This window comes from Narcine bancroftii, chromosome 6, assembly GCF_036971445.1.
Source record: "Narcine bancroftii isolate sNarBan1 chromosome 6, sNarBan1.hap1, whole genome shotgun sequence".
Taxonomy (NCBI): Eukaryota; Metazoa; Chordata; class Chondrichthyes; order Torpediniformes; family Narcinidae; genus Narcine; species Narcine bancroftii.
The window spans coordinates 130,533,576-130,555,220 of NC_091474.1; the positions used below are offsets into that span (position 1 = coordinate 130,533,576).

At 41.0% G+C, this 21,645-nt stretch overlaps 1 protein-coding gene across 9 annotated transcripts in view; it reads left to right on the forward strand.

Annotated features, from left to right (window-relative positions):
* phf3 (PHD finger protein 3) overlaps nucleotides 1–21,645 on the forward strand; it is a 151,337-nt gene that overhangs the window by 111,032 nt on the left and 18,660 nt on the right. For 8 of the 9 annotated variants that reach the window (XM_069886101.1, XM_069886099.1, XM_069886105.1 and 5 more), the window contains 7 exons: nucleotides 1,254–1,370; nucleotides 2,191–2,319; nucleotides 2,817–2,858; nucleotides 6,786–6,930; nucleotides 8,332–8,533; nucleotides 12,601–12,748; nucleotides 14,722–14,811. In XM_069886101.1, the coding sequence (XP_069742202.1) occupies nucleotides 1,254–1,370; nucleotides 2,191–2,319; nucleotides 2,817–2,858; nucleotides 6,786–6,930; nucleotides 8,332–8,533; nucleotides 12,601–12,748; nucleotides 14,722–14,811 (873 nt within the window). The remainder of the gene's footprint in view (nucleotides 1–1,253; nucleotides 1,371–2,190; nucleotides 2,320–2,816; nucleotides 2,859–6,785; nucleotides 6,931–8,331; nucleotides 8,534–12,600; nucleotides 12,749–14,721; nucleotides 14,812–21,645) is intronic. The other variant, XM_069886102.1, reaches the window with a different exon arrangement.

Here is a 21,645-nt window from a genome sequence, read left to right on the forward strand (position 1 = left end):
TTTCAGAAAATGGACATGTGCATCAAAAGATAGACAAAATTTATATAGTTTATAACGGATTGACTTCACTTTAGGAATTTCCATATTTTCATGTTCTCCAGGTTTTTGGTAACTTGCAGTATTACTTGTTTGTTGAACATTTTCCTTTCTTCTCCTGTCCTCCCCATCCACATGAATTGTAATTCTGACAAAAGGTTGTTAGAGACATGAACTCTGTTTCTCTGTTGTCTTAGTATTTTCAGCATTCTGCCTTTATCTCATGATTTTTGTGGTATGTTTGCATGTTTTTGCAAAATTAAGTGTTGGTTTAATTTGCCAAATTAGTTTGCTTCTTAGTGGGTTTTAGTCTGGAACTTCCTATCCAACAACTCTCTGGGAATCCTTTCACCACAGCAACTGCACTGATTTAAGATGGGTACTCACTATCACTTTCCCAAGGATGATTAAGAAAGTACAGTACAACTCTGATTCTCTGAAATCCTCATTTATCCAAATTTTAAAAAAACCTTTTGGATAAATTAGGCTATCAGCCAATCAGAAATCCTCATTTATCCAAAAAATTTTCGGAGCTGAACTGATCAGGGACCTCGGGCTCCTGGTGGCAGCTTGGACCTCAAGCTCTCAGGCAGGAGCAGGAACTTCGGGCTCCCGGCATGTGCGGGGCCTCTGTGGATTCGTTGCGGTGGCCAGAATTTTTTTGGTGAGAATTAAACATTATTTTAATGCTTAAAAATACTTCCCTTGTTGTTTGTTATTGCTTAAAGACTGTTACCAGTGATTTGCTGTTGGTACTGGGCTGTTTTTAAAAAAAAATGACCAATTCTCAGGAAAAAAAATTATTTATTCCAAATAGGCCCAAACCCAACCATTTCAGATAATTGGAGTTGTACTGTACATTGAATTCAAGCCTTGCCAGTGACACTGTGACTCACTGGAATCCCAGCTCCCCTGCTCCCTTTTCTCTTACTGGTGCTCCTGTTCCCATGGTTCACACACATCAGCCTTTGTCCCGCTCTGCCTTTAAATTCTGTAGGGTTTTGTCTGCTTTTAAGCTTACATAATTCACTGGAACATTTTTTTAGTCACAATTTCATATGCCTCTTTTGATGGTTTAATGTGGTATCAAAAATAATTAAAAATTATTTCATCTTGAAATTATTTGATTCAATGAATTATTATGTATTTTACAATAAATCAAGCTTCAATGAACATAAAGCAGAATTTTTATTTTATAAATCTTTAAAATATTTCAGGTGTTGTTCAAACGAGTGTTAAAAGGTGACATTGTACCTGATCATTTAATCCGTATGAGTCCAGAAGAATTGGCATCCAAAGAATTAGCTGCATGGAGACAAAGAGAGAATCGACATGTAAGATCAGTTTTGAATATGACTGGTTTTTATCCTTTTGTATATTTAATTGCCTTCCGCTGACACTTTAATAATCCATCTGCTGTTTTGTTGGAGATGTTCACTTGTTCTTATTTTTTCAGAAATTATTTTCTTTTCATTTGCTGTATTAGATCTTCTACAGTTATCTTTTGCCAAGCTACTTAATAAAAATCAGACTTGGCAGATTCATACCTCAAGTGTACATGTCCAATCACACAATAGTTTGGACAATAGCCATCTCTGAAGTGAATTTAATTATACACTTCTTTCACATTTTATCTTCAAATGAACCGTGATATAGCTCTCAAACAGCTGGAAAAAATTATTCTGGGATTGCTGTTCTAAATTATGAAGTGAGATTCGTTCATCTGTGGTTCTCTGAATCCCAAGAATTATAAATAATGTAATCAATTTAATTGGAGCAGAGAATTGGATATGTCTGTAGCTACCTTTATTTGTGCATCATTTAGGATGTTCTTTAATTGCTTCAATAAATGGGAAAGCCTTTTAGATTGACCGATTGTAATACCAAAAATAACCCTCTTTTTTTATTGGTTTTTGATAGTGTTGACATCGGAAAACCTAAGTTCTGTCAAAGCACGTTGGTTATACTAATGTTTTTATTCTGTTCTGAGCCTGAGGTACATTCTAATGAGAGTTAGACATGGAATTCTCACAACTGTAATCTATTGCTGTATAAACCAGTCTGAGAATATGGATTATTTTATCATGTGTTCGTGAACTTTCTTGAGGACTTTCAGCTCAGTATATTTTAAATATGCCTTTTTAATTCACACAGATGATTGAAATGATTGAAAAGGAACAAAGGGAAGTTGAAAGACGACCAATTACAAAAATAACCCATAAAGGAGAAATTGAAATTGAGAGCGAGACACCAATGAAAGAACCAGAGGTGGTAATTGCAGAGGTACAGAATAAATCAATAAGATTTTCAATAAAAAAAAGATTTTTTTTCATGAATCAGACTTGGCAATCTTTCTCTGTAATAATGGATTTGTGTGACGTCATTGTATTGATGGGTTAAATGACAGTACCTAATTTTTCCACTTACCACATTACCTGAGTTAGAGGCATGCTCATTTGAACCAAAATACAAATTTTATAAATTAGCAGTTCCTCTCGCAGCCTTGTTAGAGAATGTTTGATTTGGAAGTTAAAATGCCTATCTCTGTGTAGATTATAAATTAACATCATAGTCTACTTTTGGCCACACCCCTTATTAATGGTGCTGAAAGCATCAAGTTCTCAGGAATAAATAAACTCCAGTGACTTGATCTGGGGCCAACACTTGACATGGCAGTTAAGAAAGAGGACAAATGCCTTTACTCTCTTAGAAGACTAAGGAATTTGGCATTCTCCCCCCCACCCCCCCTCCCCTCCCCAATCCCTCAACAACTTCTACAGGTGCACAATGGAAAGGATACTTTCTGGACACATCACAGCATGGTAAGTACTTGACTCATGATTGGAAGAAACTATAGAAGGCCATGAACGCAGCTCAGAACATAAGGCAAACTTCCATCTCCTCCATGGATTCCATTTCCATTTCCTGCTGCCCAGGAATAGTAGCCAACATATTGAAAGATTCATTACACCCAGGACACACTCTCATCTCCCTCTACCCATCAGAGAGAAGGTTTTGGAGTATGAAAGCAGGCACTAACAGGCTTAAAGATAGTTCCTTCCTTGCAGCCATCAGGCTCCTGAATGAACCTCATTACAGTATTATCATGCTGCCTGTGCTTGGTGCTAATTGATCTTTCTTTTCATTGTAATTCTGAACTTTGTAATTGGCTGTATGAATGTATGAGATAACATGTCAGTCTCCTTGCAGAAGAACCCTACTCACTGTACTTTATGACAGATAACTTAAACCTACAGGACAGTTTCCCCTGAATTGAGGTCCAAGTGATCTTCATTTATGTTAGTCAGTCTACATCATTTGATTGGCCTATCTTAGATTCCTGATATAGATGTACTGTTTTGAGCTCTGTCATGGAAATAAATTACAAGCAGATGGAAGAAAAGATTCAGGTTGGGCCCAAATCGTGCTTAAAGAAAAGCTATATCAATGTTGACTCTGGAATCTCTGGACCCATGATCAAATTGGAAAAGGAGCATTCAGATTAGCATTGAGAGCATCAAGTGCATGCATTGGCAACACATAGAAGTCAAGTGTCATCCCAAGGAACTGCTGGACTTTTGTGTCTATTATTAGTGAGTGTAAAGCTATGGGCACCATTTCTAACCCTGTGGGGTACCAATCAATAGGCTGCACATCCAAATGATCATGTATATTCACACCCTTATTAAGATAGCATCTTAAACATTCACTCCAACCATTGAAAGACGAAGAGGGATTCTAAGTTTAAATCTAACCCAGAGCAATGTGGCACACTTTCAATGGTATATTGATGAGTAAACCCACACAGAAAAATACAATAAATACGGAAATGAAACTGGATTACAGTTTAGCCAAGCTTATTTGAATATGTTGTGAATTCATCTACAGGTACGCGCCGCTTAACGTCGACGACACATTCTATGAAATTGGGCGTTACGCGACGTGGATGTGTGCGAGCACCAAATTATACACTGTACTTAGGAAAGCTATATGGGATACTATAGCATACCTGTAAACTTTTTATTTGTAAGTAGGGATCAGTGTGGGAACTGACATGGGGCTATGGGGAGAGAGAGAGTGGGGCAGTCGGATCAGTGTGGGGACCAATATGGGGCTGTGGGGAGAGAGTGGGGCAGTCGGATTGGTGTGGGGACCAATATGGGGCTGTGGGGAGAGAGAGAGTGGGGCAGTCGGATCAGTGTAGGGACCAATATGGGGCTGTGGGGAGAGAGAGAGTGGGGCAGTCGGATCAGTGTGGGAACCAGTATGGGGCTGTGGGGAGAGAGAGAGAGTGGGGCAGTCGGATCAGTGTGGGGACCAATATGGGGCTGTGGGGAGAGAGAGAGTGGGGCAGTCGGATCAGTGTGGGGACCAATATGGGGCTGTGGGGAGAGAGAGAGAGTGGGGCAGTCGGATCAGTGTGGGGACCAATATGGGGCTGTGGGGAGAGAGCGGGGTAGTCGGATCGGTGTGGGGACCAATATGAGGCTGTGGGGAGAGAGAGAGTGGGGCAGTCGGATCAGTGTGGGGACCAATATGGGGCTGTGGGGAGAGAGAGGGTGGGGCAGTTGAATCAGTGTGGGAACTGACATGGGGCTATGGGGAGAGAGAGAGTGGGGCAGTCGGATCAGTGTGGGAACTGACATGGGGCTATGGGGAGAGAGAGAGTGGGGCAGTCGGATCAGTGTGGGAACCAATATGGGGCTGTGGGGAGAGAGAGAGTGGGGCAGTCGGATCAGTGTGGGAACTGACATGGGGCTATGGGGAGAGAGAGAGTGGGGCAGTCAGATCAGTGTGGGAACCAATATGGGGCTGTGGGGAGAGAGAGAGTGGGGCAGTCGGATCAGTGTGGGGACCAATATGGGGCTGTGGGGAGAGAGAGAGTGGGGCAGTCGGATCAGTGTGGGAACTGACATGGGGCTATGGGGAGAGAGAGAGTGGGGCAGTCGGATCAGTGTAGGAACTGACATGGGGCTATGGGGAGAGAGAGAGTGGGGCAGTCGGATCAGTGTGGGAACTGACATGGGGCTATGGGGAGAGAGAGAGTGGGGCAGTCGGATCAGTGTGGGAACTGACATGGGGCTATGGGGAGAGAGAGAGTGGGGCAGTCGGATCAGTGTGGGGACCCATATGGGGCTGTGGGGAGAGAGAGAGTGGGGCAGTCGGATCAGTGTGGGGACCAATATGGGGCTGTGGGGAGAGAGAGAGTGGGGCAGTGGGATCAGTGTGGGAACCAATATGGGGCTGTGGGGAGAGAGAGAGTGGGGCAGTCGGATCAGTGTGGGGACCAATATGGGGCTGTGGGGAGAGAGAGAGTGGGGCAGTCGGATCAGTGTGGGAACTGACATGGGGCTATGGGGAGAGAGAGAGTGGGGCAGTCGGATCAGTGTGGGAACTGACATGGGGCTATGGGGAGAGAGAGAGTGGGGCAGTCGGATCAGTGTGGGGACCAATATGGGGCTGTGGGAAGAGAGCGGGATAGTCGGATCGGTGTGGGCACTAATACAGGGCTGTGGGGAGAGAGTGGGATATTGGGATCAGTGTAGGGACCGCCATGGGACTATGGGGAGAGAGAGAGTGGGGCAGTCGGATCAGTGTGGGGACCAATATGGGGCTGTGGGGAGAGAGCGGGATAGTCGGATCGGTGTGGGGACTGACATGGGGCTATGGGGAGAGAGAGAGTGGGGCAGTCGGATCAGTGTGGGAACTGACATGGGGCTATGGGGAGAGAGAGAGTGGGGCAGTCGGATCAGTGTGGGGACCAATATGGGGCTGTGGGGAGAGAGCGGGATAGTCGGATCGGTGTGGGCACTAATACAGGGCTGTGGGGAGAGAGTGGGATATTGGGATCAGTGTAGGGACCGCCATGGGACTATGGGGGAGAGAGAGAGTGGGGCAGTCGGATCAGTGTGGGGACCAATATGGGGCTGTGGGGAGAGAGCGGGATAGTCGGATCGGTGTGGGGACTAATACAGGGCTGTGGGGAGAGAGTGGGATATTGGGATCAGGGTAGGGACCGACATGGGACTATGGGGAGAGACTGGCGCAATGGGATTAGTTGGGACTGATACAGGGTTTTGGGAAGAGCGCAGGGCAGTGGGATTAGTTGGGACTGATACAGGGTTTTGGGAAGAGCGCAGGGCAGTGGGATTAGTTGGGACTGATACAGGGCTGTGGGGAGAGAATGGGGCAGTCAGATCAGTGTGGGTATACAGTATACAATTTCTTATAGCTAGCGATGACTTTTTCAAAATTGCTGCGGACTTGCTTGCGGTAACTGAATAATTATGGGACCACGGACGTACATGCGGTCGGATGTTGCCTGAACGGACTTTAAGCGGCACGTACTTGTACTTATGTTAAAATCAGGAAGAAAACACACAATTTTAATTTTGATATTTTTTTTAATTGTCTCCATGCTATTTTCACTGTTAACAGCACAAAGCAGGTGGTTTGATTTTACTTACCACAAAGTTTAGGGGTTTTATATGATTAAAATGTGACAACTAAATGTTGCTATTTTCTAGACAAACGACATTTTAGTTGGAGCATTCAAATATTATATATTTGGCCTATTTGCTATACCAAGCCATTTAAAGGTCATTATGGATTTGGTTCTGATTTTATTTGAACACAATATTCAAGTAAACAGGGCAGTTGGTATTGAAGCTCTACTTCAGAGCTCAAAAAGACAAAATAAAACTTGTCATCTAAAACCAAAGTGATTTTTTTTGCTGGTGAACTTTTAGGAGGTTGAATCAAAATCTGTGGATCCAAAGCCCATTGTCGAGAAATTAGAAGAGTTTGAAGAAGAAACAGCAACAGATGCTACAGAAGACACCACTTGTCAGCATAAAAACCATCTTTTTGACTTGAATTGCAAAATTTGTACAGGTAATGGAGATTTAAGGATATATTAGGGGGATATATTAGGGTCATATCTTTTTTCTATTGTATTTGTTATTATATAAACCTGGAGTACTCCTACGTAGATTGGCTTACTCGTAGCAGGGAAAGTTCAGTAAATGTGAATAGGGCAATGAAGTAGTATGATCGGCCATGATCATATTGAATGGTGGAGAATTTTTGAATCATTGTGTGGCCTACTCCAACTTCTATTTTTGAAGTTTCTATGTTAAACCTGATATGTAGCAGTCGTTCTCTATTCAACGAAGCTAATAGTTTTTACCTGTATCGCCCACTCCTGTCTGTGTTCTTACAGGGTGTAAAAAATGTCATGTCATGAAAACAAATAACTTGGTCAACTAGTCTGTGTTGACAATTGTCCGCCATTCAGATACATCAGTTAGATTATTTATCCCTTCATCTGTCTTTCACAGATGTTACAGAAGTATGGCAATATTACAGCAAGTTTTAGAAAAAGAGATGCAACTTGTTGACCATATTGAGTAGAACCTGACCAATTATCATCGCATGAGAACCATTTCTGCAAATATGGCTTTATGTGGAACGTACATGTTTCTGTTTCCATTTTATGCCAAGCAGTACCATTTGTTAAAGTAAATATTCATAGATTGAACTATTCATTTCCTGGTCGTGGTGTTTCAATATGATTTGAAACCTGGCGTTGTAGCTTCAGTGCATGGTGTAATTTCAGAGCATAGGTGTACACATAATCATTGGATAAATCAGATGGTTGTTGTAACTTGACAGATTGTAGCTTTGATCTGATCCAAGATAAGCTGTTCATTGCTATTAATACAACATGGTAAACTTTAATCTGGGGCAGTGTTGATGGGGAAGTAACTTGCTGTCTGAGGAGGGATTATTTAAACTGGGCAAATACCCTGTAGAGTTTGGAGAATGAGAACTTATTTAATTTAAAACTACAAAGTTCTTACAGTCATTTACATGTACATGCTGATTTAATGTTAATATTGCATTAGAAAGTGTATCGTGAAATAATTCTATTTAAGGTCTAATATCTGCATATTTTGTGTGATGAGTTTACATTAGGATTGTCATGTGAGAGGGTACATGTGCAGCATTATCAGATTATTTCAGGAACCAATGTTGTTAATTTCAATTGAATGCTATTAATTTGAACTGAAGCTGTTTAACTCAGCACTGAAAGTCAGTGATGACTTGAACAGAATGTTAACTGGCCAGAAATATGCTAAAAGACCACAAAACTATAAACAGTCATGTCCAATAGTGGAACCATCTTTTATCTACCTACTGTCCAGTGTATTTGGTTATGTATTTTCCTTGATAAACTAAAACAATAAGAATTGGGATGAAATTCCACGTGATAGATTTTATTTTCATTTTCAGGTCGAATGGCTCCACCTGTTGAGGAATTGCCTCAGCCAAAAGTTAAAGTAGCTACAAGCGTGACCAGGCGTCAATCAGATGTTGATGCTGAATCAGCCTTTTTAGCTGATGCTCTTTCCTCTGCTAACAGCATCTTGTCTTTTGATGCAATTGTGGAACAGACAGCAGAATCAATAGAGCTATCCACTTCCTCTATGACAAGGTAGAGAACTTATTTTTGATTTTTATGTCTCACTCCAAAGTACTTGCCAGATGATGCATGCATGCAAATAAAGTGGTAACTCAATTGCACAGGACTTAATCGCCAATCAATTATTTTGTGTGCGATTAATGCTTTGCATCGGCAATTTGGCTGCCGATTTGCAGAGATGGAAATAGGATGAGGATATTATGCTTTTGAGCCTGTTATCCCTTTCATTGAAATGAGTGCTGATCTACCCTCGGGTCTATTTATGTGGATAGCCCTGCTATCTCATCCTGACAAATATTGCTCTCTTCATCTTGATTTTTTTTTAAATTTTGCATTGGAGGAGTCTAATGATAGCATTCAGAGTCAGAAGGCACTGATTTAATGTACACTTCAAGCCCTATGTGTAAAATTCTGTTATTCATTTAATGCCATGGAATCTTGTCTTCTCATTGAGGTTTCAAACAGAACATCAATTTATCATTCAACAATGACAGTAGACACTGCACTAATGTTTACTTGTCTAGACTTTTCCGCAAAAGTCACTGAACTGCACCTAAGCATCACTCCCTTCTGTGCAGCAATATCAGTTAAGCACCAAATATGCCATAAAATGCAACGGTGAGCCTCTGCAACAATAGCTTAATGAAAGATAATTTTACATTGTAAAGTTGCCATATTTGCATCATGGTCAGAAACTGCTTGGGAGTGGTAATTGTATGGTATGTTTCAAATGGCTAGATTTAATTATTGCCATTCTACACCAAAAACAAGCCAAAATTGCAGGCACGTCAAGTTCTTTTTGGGAGAAATAGATAACTTAAGATGTATTTCTCATAATCTTTTTCCATTTTTATTATACTTTTTTCATTCTTCATTTTTCTGAAAAAAGTATTGAGTCAAAGAGAATAATTTGAGTTGTACAAAAATGAAACTGGCTCTTTGGCCCAACATGTCCACACCAATTGTGAATTTGTCTTCCTTCCACTTGAAATTCTTGCAGCTCAGTTTTTAAGACTCTTTTAAGGCAATGTTCTCCAAATGTCCCACTGCAGTATTAGTGTCTCATTGTCAGTAGCATAGTGGGTAAAAATATTCTTTGCTGAAATTTCTAAGGGCAAGTCTGACAATTGGTAGGTAATGCTAGATGCTATGTAGGAATAAAACCTGGCCCATTGTAATGAATAATAGGTCCTCTGCCTCAGATGTTTATTATGCTCCTTCCATCTTCCCTTTCACGTAATCACAATCTTTTTCAAATCACATTATGGAAGTTCAAATTTATTGTCAGAGTACATACGTGACATCACATACAACCCTGAGATTTTTTTTCCTGCAGGCCAGGCAGAATTTATACTGATCAGTAACTGTAAACTGTACAAAAGAGGAACGATACATGTAGAAAAGAGAGAAATGTTAAAAAAGAAAGAAATCTCAACAAACTAACTGCAATACAGAAAAAAATGTTTTGCTTCCTGAATATTTTTGGGTGCATTTTATGGATTTTGGGCTGCTGATCACCTTAAAGTTTTCCTATCACGTACCATTTTTTTAAATATAACCTATTTTGGTGATTTCCTGTCATATTTTAAATCTACTAGTTGCTCTACAAAGCAAGCTATTTTGGTAAGTCCAAGCATGCCTGAACTTTAAAGATGTTGAGAATTTTCTTGGCAACTACAGAGTACCAAACTACATCCAGCTGATTGACAACATGCTTCAAGCGTACAAAACCATGAAGTGTAACATGTCATTGAAAATTCATTTTCTGCACTCGCACTTGGACTTCTTCCCTGCTGATCCTGGTTAAGTCAGTGATGAACATGGTGAAAGGCTTTACGGGATATTGCAACCGTGGAAAAGAGGTATCAGGGCAACAAGAATCCATCAATGCTGGCCGTCTATTGTTGGATGCTAACACGAAAGATATCAGATACTAAGTACAAATGAAAATCAGTGGCAAAATATTTTTAGGTCAGTTGAACTAATGCAATGTATCAGCATCATTATGCGACGAAACATGCTAAATTCAATAAAAGTTTATTTAATGTTTCTGCAACTTTCTACTTGATACCACAAATCTGAAATCATCTTTGTGTTCAGCTTGAAGTTGTCTATCATAATCCCCAATTTTCTTTCAGGAAGCAAAGCTTTTGGAAAAAAATGTCCACTATATTCAGTAATAAATAAGGTGCAAAGCATGAGTCCTTAAATGAGTCTCTAATTGAGTGTTGTTTAGGATTCAGATGGTGAAGGGTAGCAACTGTTCCTGGACCTGGTGGGAAGAGTCTTGTGTCATCTATTCCTCTTTCTTGATGGCAGCAGGGCAGCAGTGAGAACAGAGCATGTCCTGGGTGAAGTGGATCCTCGGTGATTACTGCTGCTTTCTGACGGCAGCATTCCATGTAGATTTTTTCAATATGGAGAGATTTTCTCTGATGTGGGCTGTGCCCACTTCCTTTTGCAGGGCTTTCGGCTCAGAGGTATTGGTGCCCCCACAATTTCCATGACACATTTATAGAAGTTTGCCAAAGTTTCTGAAGTTATACTGAACCTCTTCAAAGTCCTGAGGAGGTAGAGGTGTTGACATGCTTTCTTCACAATGATATTTGTATGTTGGGTCCATGAAAGGTTCTCTGAGATAGTGATTCCTAAGAATTTAAATTTTCTCACCCTCTTCACCTTTGATCCCCAAATAATCAATGGATTGTACACCTCTGGTTTTCCTTTCCTGAAGTCTGTAATCGGCTTCTTGGTTTTGGTGACATTGAGTGAGGGTTTGTTGTTAGTACTCCAGTCAGCCAGGTTTTTAATCTCCCTCATGTATGCTGGCTCATTGCCTCTTTTTTTATACAGCCCACTACTTTAGCAAATTTGTAAGTGACGTTGTACTGAACAACACAATCGTAGGTGTAAATGAAGTGGAGCAGGGGGCCAAGTACGTAGTCTTGTGATGCTCTGATGCTCATGGAGATTGTGGAGGAGATGTTCTTGCCAATCTGCACTGATTGGGGTCTGGAGGTGAGGAAATGTAGGATCCACTTGAGGCTGAGTTGTTGCAATTTGCTGATTAGTTTTGAGAGGATGATGGTGTTGAATGCCAAGCTGTAGTTAGTAAAGAGCATTCTGATAGATGCACCTTTGCTGTCCAGGTGTTCAAACGTTTCGTGTAGAACTAGTTAGATGACATCTGCCAAAGACATGTTGCTGCAGAAGGGAAATTGGAACTGATTCAGGTTGCTGCTCAGACAGGAGGTGAGCACCAACCTTTCAAAATACTGTGAATCTGAGCGCAACTGGTCAATAGTCATTTAGGCAGGTTACCAAACTTTTCTTCGGCACCAGTACAATTGAGGCCTGTTTAAAGCAGGTGGGTACCATGGCCAGTTGGAGTGAGACATTGAGCCTCATCTCTGCCTGCTCAATTCCTTATTGCCCAAGGCTGTCCTTACAGTTTGTAAGTCGGCAACAAATGCGTTTATCATTATCATTCCGTGTGAGAAAGGAAATTCTCAGAAATTGATCACCACAGCATTTTCTGTCAAAAGGAAATGTATTTAGACACAGATATATTCTTGAATAGTAGAGTAATTAACGGTTATGAAGAGAAGGCAGGTATGTGAAGTTGGATGCCTGGCCAGATCAGCCTCGATCTTAATAAATGACAGCAGACTTGATTGATGGGCCTGCTCCTGTTTCTTCAGTTCTTAAATGTTATTTTGCCTTTAAAGGGATACGTGCATAGATAAGAGGAAATTAATGGTTGGATGGGAGAGACATATCACTATGGATTTCCTGGACAAAATGCTGGGACAGATATGATAGTCTAAATGACTATCTGTTATCATAGCTTCAAATAGCTTTGCCGGGCTTTAATTTCTCCCCTTCCATTTCTCATATTCTCTTGTCATTGCTTTGTGCCCTTTCATGTTTATTTTCTTTAAAGTTTCTTGATGTTTTCTTATGCAGTCAGGAGATTATTTAAAAATAAAATTATGATAAATTGATCTTTATTTAAAGGTTTGAGTTTATCTGGTTTTGTCAGTTGAATTTGTATTTTATTCATTTTGTGTTAAATTCAGGTCAGATGCATATGATATTGCAGAAGACGAGTCTAAGTTCCTAGCTCGACTGGATTCTCTCTGGAAGGGATTCATCAATATGCCTAGTGTGGCCAAGTTTGTTACCAAAGCATATCCAGTCTCTGGCTCTTCGGATCACCTAACAGAGGTGCTGTTCATGTGTTAGGACTTATTAAATTGCTGAGTTTTTTTGTTTGCTGCATTTCATAGTATAGCCATTTTCATTATTCTTTTTGTGTATCTTTATTGCCGCAAAATATATTGGGAAACAGTGCTTAATCGGTGTTTGCTAAGCAAGATTCAAAGTTTAATAACATGTAACTGACTTAACATTGAATTTTGCAGTTGATGCTTTGATTTCAGGACACGGAGGGGGAGAGGTGGCCAATGGAAGGAAGCTGGAACAGCAGATTTAGAATGTTGAGTGGTGCATCATTCAACAATGGACTTTGTGTGATTTTGTTAAAAAACAGATTTTCACTACCAGTGATGTTAAATCTGTGGAGCTTACTGGAAAGATAATGAGTCAGAGAAAAGTAGCACTGTTACCTTTCCCCCTGTTACGAGTCCAAAGGTCCCCAAAACCCAGCAGCAACAGACATTCACCAAGAGCAGTGGTTTTTAAAACAAAAGTTGTCTTTAATCAACTTTAAACATGAAAACAGAATCAAACTTTAACTTACTTCTATACTTAATTAACCCCCTTCTAATTCTAAGCACATGTGTGTGTGTAAATTTAAGAAAAGTTCTTTGGTTCACAGTTCAATCTCACTTCTCCTTTTTCCAAGTTCTCTGGATGCAGGCAATTCTTATACTGTGCACAGAATTTAACATGTATAAAGTTCACCAGGCTTTGGTGCTCGAAAGGTAAATGTTTACCGCTCTGGAAGGTTCTTGTTGGGTTTGCAGAGAGAGATTTGTTGTTCCAGGATTTCCACAACTGAGGTACCACCATTAGTCACCTCAATGCCTCACTGATGAAACTTGCCCCATCAGGGTTTTCCAGATGGTAACCTCTTTCTTCAGGCTCTCAAAGAGTTCCTTTCTGTTCCACTTATTCCAAGAGAAACATCAGACAGATACCACTTCCAGCCATCCATTGCTCTGGAGCTTTCTGTTTCCAACCAGCTCTTCCTGGCTTATTTCATCTGTAACTGTTCAGTCTCTTTTCAGTGTCACACACACTAGCTGAGAGGGTTTGTCTTCTCTCCCTCTCTCTCTCCCTCTCTCTCTCCATCCGAGACTCCCAGAAAGCCATGTGACTCTCTCACTTGCAAAACCCCCACCTTCTTCAGCAAACAACAGGAGTTCTTCTCCTTGGTCAAGCTGTTGTTAGATAAACAAAACCCAGGAGTGACCTTTCTGTGAGCGCACAGTAAGTACTTTTTACAGCCAGTTTGGCTCCTCCAAACAATGGTCATTCATTTCATGATGTCATTTCAATTAGCACCTACTTGTGAAATATCCAAAGATCCTGCAATGTTACTAAATATGAATTCTTCAGTCTTTCAAATAAGATCTGTTTTAAAATATATGTATGTAACCTACTCTAAATCTTACCAAATTCTCCCATTATTTATCTATTACACCCCTCACTTTCTCACTAGCCCTTATTGTTTCAGCAAACAATAATATACATGTTGTAAAAAAGAGGGAATATCATCTTTTCACTGATATGCCGCACCACAAGAGAGAGGATTTTTTTCTCTCGGTAATGTGGTTGGAAATCATGGAGACAGAAATGGAGCAGGTATTTGTAAATTTCTGTCCCATTTTTCCCCCCGTCGTTGCTTTAACATCTTTCCTACTTTCATTGAAAGTTGCTGTTAAGTAGCTTACCTGGTGAAATAACTGGGTACACAACGTTAGTCAGGTTATAATTGTAACCCTTTTGAAACTGAGTGCTTTTATTTATGAACTGAGAAGACATCACTTGCTTGTTCTTGGAAACAATGGCATAAACTTTTAAATTTTGACATACAGCATTATAACGCCCTTCTAGCCCATGAGCATGAAAAAAGAGAAAAGAGAAAAATAATTAGAAGGATAAGCTGAAATAATGAGAAAATGCTGGATTTTTAATATATTCTTTAATTAACAAATATTTATTTTTCACTATAGGATTTACCGGATACCATACAAGTAGGAGGGAGGATTCCTCCTCAGATGGTTTGGGATTATGTGGACAAGATAAAGGCTTCAGGGACAAAGGTAGGCTCTGAACATAGATTTGAGTGATCCAAAATACAATCATCTAATTGGGGAATAAGAAACCACACATTCGAAGGTTCTTATATTATTAATATGGCTAATGTTTCCAACAAATTAAAGGGCAGTTTTCTGAATTGTTGCTCCTGCCACAGTACAGTAAATTAGCGGATGCCAGAGGTAGAGGCAAGAGAAACAGAGGGGTCAGGTAGCAGAATATGAATCATGTAGTTAAACAAGAAAGTCTACAGATGCTGGGGTCGAGTGCAATATACAAATGTGCTGGAGAAACTCATCAGGTCATGAAGGTTAAGGGTAACCAATGTTTTGGGCCTGGACCCTTTGTTTTAGCTATGAGGAAAACTGGCAGCTATCTGAATCAAAAGGTGGGGAAAGGGGAGAGAAGGGAAGGAGGAGGAAGAGCACAGGCTAACAGATAAGAGACCATAGGTGGATACAGGTTGGCAGGTAGAAGAGAGAAAAATGTTGAGTGGGAATGGGTCGAGGGTAGCTCTGATAAGGAGAAGGTTGGAAAAAGGGTGGGGAGCTGGAGGAGAGTAGGGAAAGGGAGAGATAGGGGAGGAGTTAACAGAAATTGGAGAAATTTGTATTAATGCCGTTTGGTTGGAGACTGCCAAGATGGACCATAAGGTGTTGTGGGTGGCCACAGTTTGGCAGTACATGAGGTTACGGACAGACATGTCAATGTCACAATAGTATGTGGAATTAAATTGGGCAGTCACTGGGGGGTTCTTGCTGTTATAGCGAAATTAAATTTATTGGCTAATTTTGTGAGATTGAATTTGTATCTTCAGAATCCTAAATTAATAACGATAATACCTTTCTCACTTGTAGATCTTGTCATTTATGTACTTGGTGGACATTAATTAGCACACTTCAATATTTTGTGATTTTGAATGGTTGCAACATGAAACTACTAACAATGGGGTTGTTAGTTCAGAGCCAAAGTTATTTGTGTATTATACTTGAATATAACCTGTATTGTGTGTTAACATTGCAAATCTGAGTTGCTAATGCCAAATGGATATAAAACAGGAAGTCTTTCTCTTTGCTGACTTTCCAATCTCATCGGTTTGAATATCTCTCGTAGCTGCAGCCTTCGTTATGTTGAAGAGACGGACAGATGTCCTGCTCAAAACTGAGCCAAGAACATCTTGATCTTTGAATGCAGCGAATGCATGTTCGATGGTTATGCGATATGTCCTCTGATTTTCTAATCATTAGCTGGGCTACATGTCACATGGGAAATTGCAGGCAGAGACATCTGTCATGTCACTTATCACAGAGCTCAATGAAAATGTAATTAGATTATCGAAGAACTAAGATTGTTTTTGAGGTTGCTGGTTTAAAACACTAACAAATTTATAATCAATGGAAATATCAGATTAAAATTATGGTAGTTATTGGATACTTGAACTTTAACTAGATAATATTTCTTTATGGGTAAAGCAAATAGGAAGATTACTGGAACAGCCAGATGTGACAACTTTTGAATTAAGATTTAATGTATGAATTTGTGGTTGAGGACAGTCGTTGACAGTCATTCGCTACACCATATAATAATTATGTCATCTATTGGTAAAAGAAAGGGTGGCATCGGATATCATGGCAAAATCTGATGATAATCTGTATAGCTGAGCTTGGGTCACTGGTACCTTGAAAAAATAGAAGGGGTTAACTACAAGACTCAAGGCAAATGGTGGAGGCAAAGTTAGTCAAGTGGTGATTATGGAGGTCTTAATAGTCAGATGTGTAAGAATGATTCAAGAGTCCGGATGTTAATGATAGGGATACCTGATTCAGCAAATCAGAGATTATAGTATTTTGGGAACTAATTATTCAGTTTGCATAAAGTTTGAGCTTTTTATAATGGGTGTTTTGTGAGGTGAGCAAACAGAACTTCTAGAATAAAACCTCCGGATTGGTTTTAAGTGCCATGTGCCAGACCAGATGGATTATTACCACCAGATGGGAAATTATTTGGATGCTTGAGACACACAAAAGAAATGTGTTGTAAAATTTTTGTAAAATGAATAAAGATGGGAAAGGAAACTTTATACATTGATCAAAAAGACTAGGTGTGAGATTGCATTGTCAGGGTGAACTTAAGAATGAGGATGTTTCTTGAAAGGCAAAAACTCTTGTGTTGTTTTGGAACAAAGATGACTGAATGAGGAAAGCAATGGAATCAGGTGGAAAGAAAAAATCTGAAAAGAAATGTGGAACTGTTAGATGAGGAACATTATAAACTGTAGCAATGTAAAATGAAGAAATTAGATCTTAAAACTCTAGTCCATCGCCCTGGGGACCTGGCTGATGCCAGACCACATAAAAAATTTTCTCTGATCGTTTTCTTTTGAGCAAGGGAATTGTTGTTTCTAAGGATAGGCATTACCTGGGTTACATGAGTTGCAAGAATTGTCCTGATGCACCATCAATAACTTCAAAGACTAGAAGTTGTAGAGAAGCTTTTTTTGCAGAATAGAATGGAGGTTGACTCTCCTGGACTGAGGAGGGGGGTCTGTGGCACATATGCCTTTATTCAGGGATCAGTAGGAGGAGCCTGAGGCACAATCAACAAAGGGTGTGCCCTAACACATACAAATATAGATACAGTGGTTTACCACATTCACCTCTTGTTTTAGAAAGAGTCGGTTGGGTGAAGTAAATTAAATGTTCTTACAAATTGAGTATTTTGGGTGGTCTGGTCTGCTACTGCAACCATCATAGTACTGGCTGCGATGCAGGTGTTGTATCTTGGTTGGTCTGGGACACCTGTACGCTGCCGTCGGCATTGACTTAGTAGATGTGTGGCGCTGGATCTGATAATTAGGCAGGGGTAACATACTGTGCTACTGATGCCTCATGGATAGTGATAGAATAAAGGGGGTGCGTGGTGATCAGCAATGGTCTCAGAGACTCCTGAGGGCGCCAGGTCCTGAATGGAGACCGTGCCCTCATGCCCATTGAGTTATGCCATGTAGGCATATTGGGGGTTGGCATGGAGGAGATGGACCCTTTTGACTAGTGGGTCAGACTTATTGCTTTTCACATGCTTCCGGAGTAGGACCAGTCCTGGGGACGGCAGCCAGAATGGCAGCATGGTCCCTGAAGCGGATTTCCTGGGGAAGGAAAACATCCTTTCATGTGGAGTGGCATTGGTGGCGGTACATAGAGCGATATGATGGAGTGGAGCGCTTCAGGGAGGACATTTTGCTAATGGGAGACTGGAAGGCTTCTAGACCTCGGGGCTAGGAGGATGGCCTTCCAGATGGTAATATTCTCCCTTTCCACCTGTCCGTTCCCTCAGGTTGTAGCTGGTCCTGCTTGTGGCGATGCTTCTGTCCAGCAAGTACCGATGCATCTCATCACTCATAAAAAAGGACCCCCGGTCACTATGAATATAGCAGGGGTATCCGAACAGGGTGAAGAGATTGCGCAGGGCCTTGATAACTGTGGCAGCGGTTATATCCGGGCAGGAGATGGCAAACGGGAAATGTGAGTACTCATCTATGATATTGAGGAATTACACTTTGCAGTCAGAGGAGGGGAGGGGCCCCTTGAAATCAACGGTCAAGCCTTCAAAGGGTGGGTAGCCTTTATGAGATACACTCTGGTTGATAGAAGTGCAGTTTGAACTTTGCACAAACCTGGCAATTTCTGGTCATGGTCTTGATCTCCTCAATGGAGTAAGGTAGATTGTGGGCTTTGATAAAGTGGAAGAACTTGGTGACCCTGGGGTGGCAGAGCTCATTGTAGAGGGCCTATAACCAATCTATTTGTGTGCTGGCTCGTATTCCGCTGGGTATGGCATCTGGAGGCTTCCTCGAGCTAGTGTGACGGAGGTCAGTGTTGAGTCGCTGTTGAGCTCTATAGATACAGTGGCGTGTGTGGCTGTTTGGTTCCAAAATGGCGGGCCCCATGGCCCATACACTGCACTACTGGGTTGGGAAGATGATGATGTTCAAGATGGTGGCCCCTACAGTCCACACGTGATACTGCTGGATTGACAAGATGGCCACCCCCACGGCCTGCACATGGCGCTGCTAGATTTAGAGGGCGACTCAGATTTACACACTTTAGTGTAATGAAATTTCTTCCCACAGTTAGCACAAACCATGTCTTTCGCCAGGTGGCGTTTTCTTACGTGTTTGTGCTGGTCATAGAAGTAGCACTTCAGATGCTCGTGGAGTACAGCGGCAGTGGTTAGGTCACTGGAAGGACATGGTGATGTTCCGCAGGCATCTGCGGTAACCACATTGGCGGCGTCCGCGGTAACCATGAGGTGGATGCGTTGGTGGCTGAGTATGTGTCCACGTTTTGGATGGCCACCTCTAGCATGTTTGCTAGTCTTCTGTAAGTTGACCTCACCTTGCTCCACCAGTCTCTGTTGGATGCAGCTGAATCTTGTGTCCGCAACATAGGCATCTCTGATCAGGCTCTCCGTGTTCTTCGCAGCCATCACGAAGTAACTTGAAAGACCAGAAGTTGTAGAGATACTGATTTGGCTTTTATTAACAACAGAATGGAGGTTCGACTGTCCTGGACTGAGGAAGGGGTCTGTGGCACAGTTGCCTTTATTTAGACATCAGTGGGAGGAGCCTCAGGCACAGTCAGCAAGGGCGCGGCCTTACACATCCATACGTATATACGTATAGTGGTTTACCACATGTCCATAACCCAAAATTTCCTTAATTTGGAAACACTGTTGGCTGAGATCACAAGAGTTGCATGCTAAGTTAATTAAATATATGTTATTTTAAATCTTAGTTAATTTTAGGCCTAGAGACTTAAAACATGATGTACCACAGGAATTGCTGGACCACAAAATGCTGGATGAGAGAGTGGTCTCAACCTATATAATAGGTACAATAATTTAAAAAGTTCACATATGTTTTTAGTAATATATTGAGACAAGATGAGCTATGCCAGATGCAAACGTCACCATGTTACGTAATAAGGTGATAAATTTCTTTGAATGAGTTTGTAATTAACTTCATCACAGGAAAAAGATGAAAAATTACTGCAGGGCTACCTTAAGTCAAGGTGAGGAACCTAGTGGATTTAGAAGTTCAAGAAAAGTTAACGATGAGAATAATAGACATCATTATCACATGTCCTGCTAGAAATTGTTCAAATGCATTCACCAGAATTGCTAAAGTTTTCATAGATCAAGTAATTGTGTATTTGGATTGAAGAATTATTGTTTATAAAAGGGTAATTAGTTAACAAATGATATATTAGCCTGGCAGGGATTTACTCGGTAGATTTGTGAAAGATTGTCTCATATGCCCTGATAGAGCAGAAAGATACAAAGGGACAGACTAAGGGCAAAACTAAAGCTCATAAGTCTCTTCCCTCCCCTCTCATGCTGGGGAGCAGTTCACACAGCACCCTACTCCATCAGGAAGGCAACGATCCTGTTTGGTTGGGAGGGGGGGAGTGGGAGCTGGTGATGTGTTGTCATTGAGTTTGATAATGTGCCTTGTCCATCATATGGAAGGCACTAGTATATATCGATCCACTAGATTTGAATAATTTGAGAAATGTTTTTACTGTTATAACATGTTACTTAGATTTCACAGTTTAGGAACTAGTTATTCATTGTGTTGGAGGTGATTGGTGAGTGATGTGAATTCCGAGGGGTGGAATGTTATATATAGAGGAACACGTGGTCTCACTGTCTAGAACATTGTGGATTGCGGAGGGTCACGCGTCCTACCTGTCTGAAACTTATTCAGAAGTCGAATCACCTTCCAATCAAAGTTGGACTCTGGCCACCCATTAGTGCACTCCTTACCTTTGGCCCATTTAAATGACAGTGTCAACATTGGCCAGAAACCCAGCTCAGAACAGTATAAAATATCCCTCTCTTTCTACCTCGTGGTCCAAGCCTCGGACATTGCTCCGAACCAGGTCACTACTGTGGACATCGCTGGAAGAGTCGAAGGTAAGGTGTGCACTATACTTAAGCAGAGCCATAATACTGCAATAGATCTTTGCTTGCAGAGAGCCACACCCCCATTGGTACAGAGAACCAAGAGTGTGTTTGAAAGTAGAGGTGTACAGGTGCATTAGTGCATAAAGATAGGCGGCCTCTGGTATAGGAGTCCAACCTGGATGCAATGTGAATGTCTATCTAATTTTTTGGTAATTGAGTTATTAAGTATCATTTGACATTCTCCCCTGTTTGTCTCCTCCTGTGTGTTCAATAAAGTTTCCTGTCATTGTAACACTTGTGTCCAGACTCGTCTCTGTGAACCCACCAAACCTGATACTCTTCCAAACACAACATAAGGTCAAAACAGAAAGCTGTGGCTTATGATCATTGAATGTGGGACGACGGATCAGAATAGTTTTTAATAGCAAGTGACTGGCAATGGATTGGGAACTATTGAGGACCAAAGAGATTCGATATCAAACTGCATAAATCATTAAAATGTGGTCGACCATATAAAGTAGTCAAATAGAGTCACAGAATTTTTTTATTAATCTAATGAGTTGGAATAAAAAGTGAGCAAGTGCTCTGTTGTGTGGGAATCTTAGTTAGAATTTGTTGGGAACACAATATTACTTTTAGGCAGCCAATTTCAGGAGAGAGAAATTGGTTTTTCGGTGGATTCAACACCAATAACTGATTAGATTCTGTTCACTTGAATTAAGAAATTGAGGAATGATCCAAGCAAGGTGTTTTAAATATTAAAAGTGGATTAGAAAAGATATTTTCTTTGATTGGAAAATAGAAACATATGTAAGCTAATCCATTTTAGAGTGAAATCATTATTGCTTCACACCAAAAGAACAAAGGGAAAATGA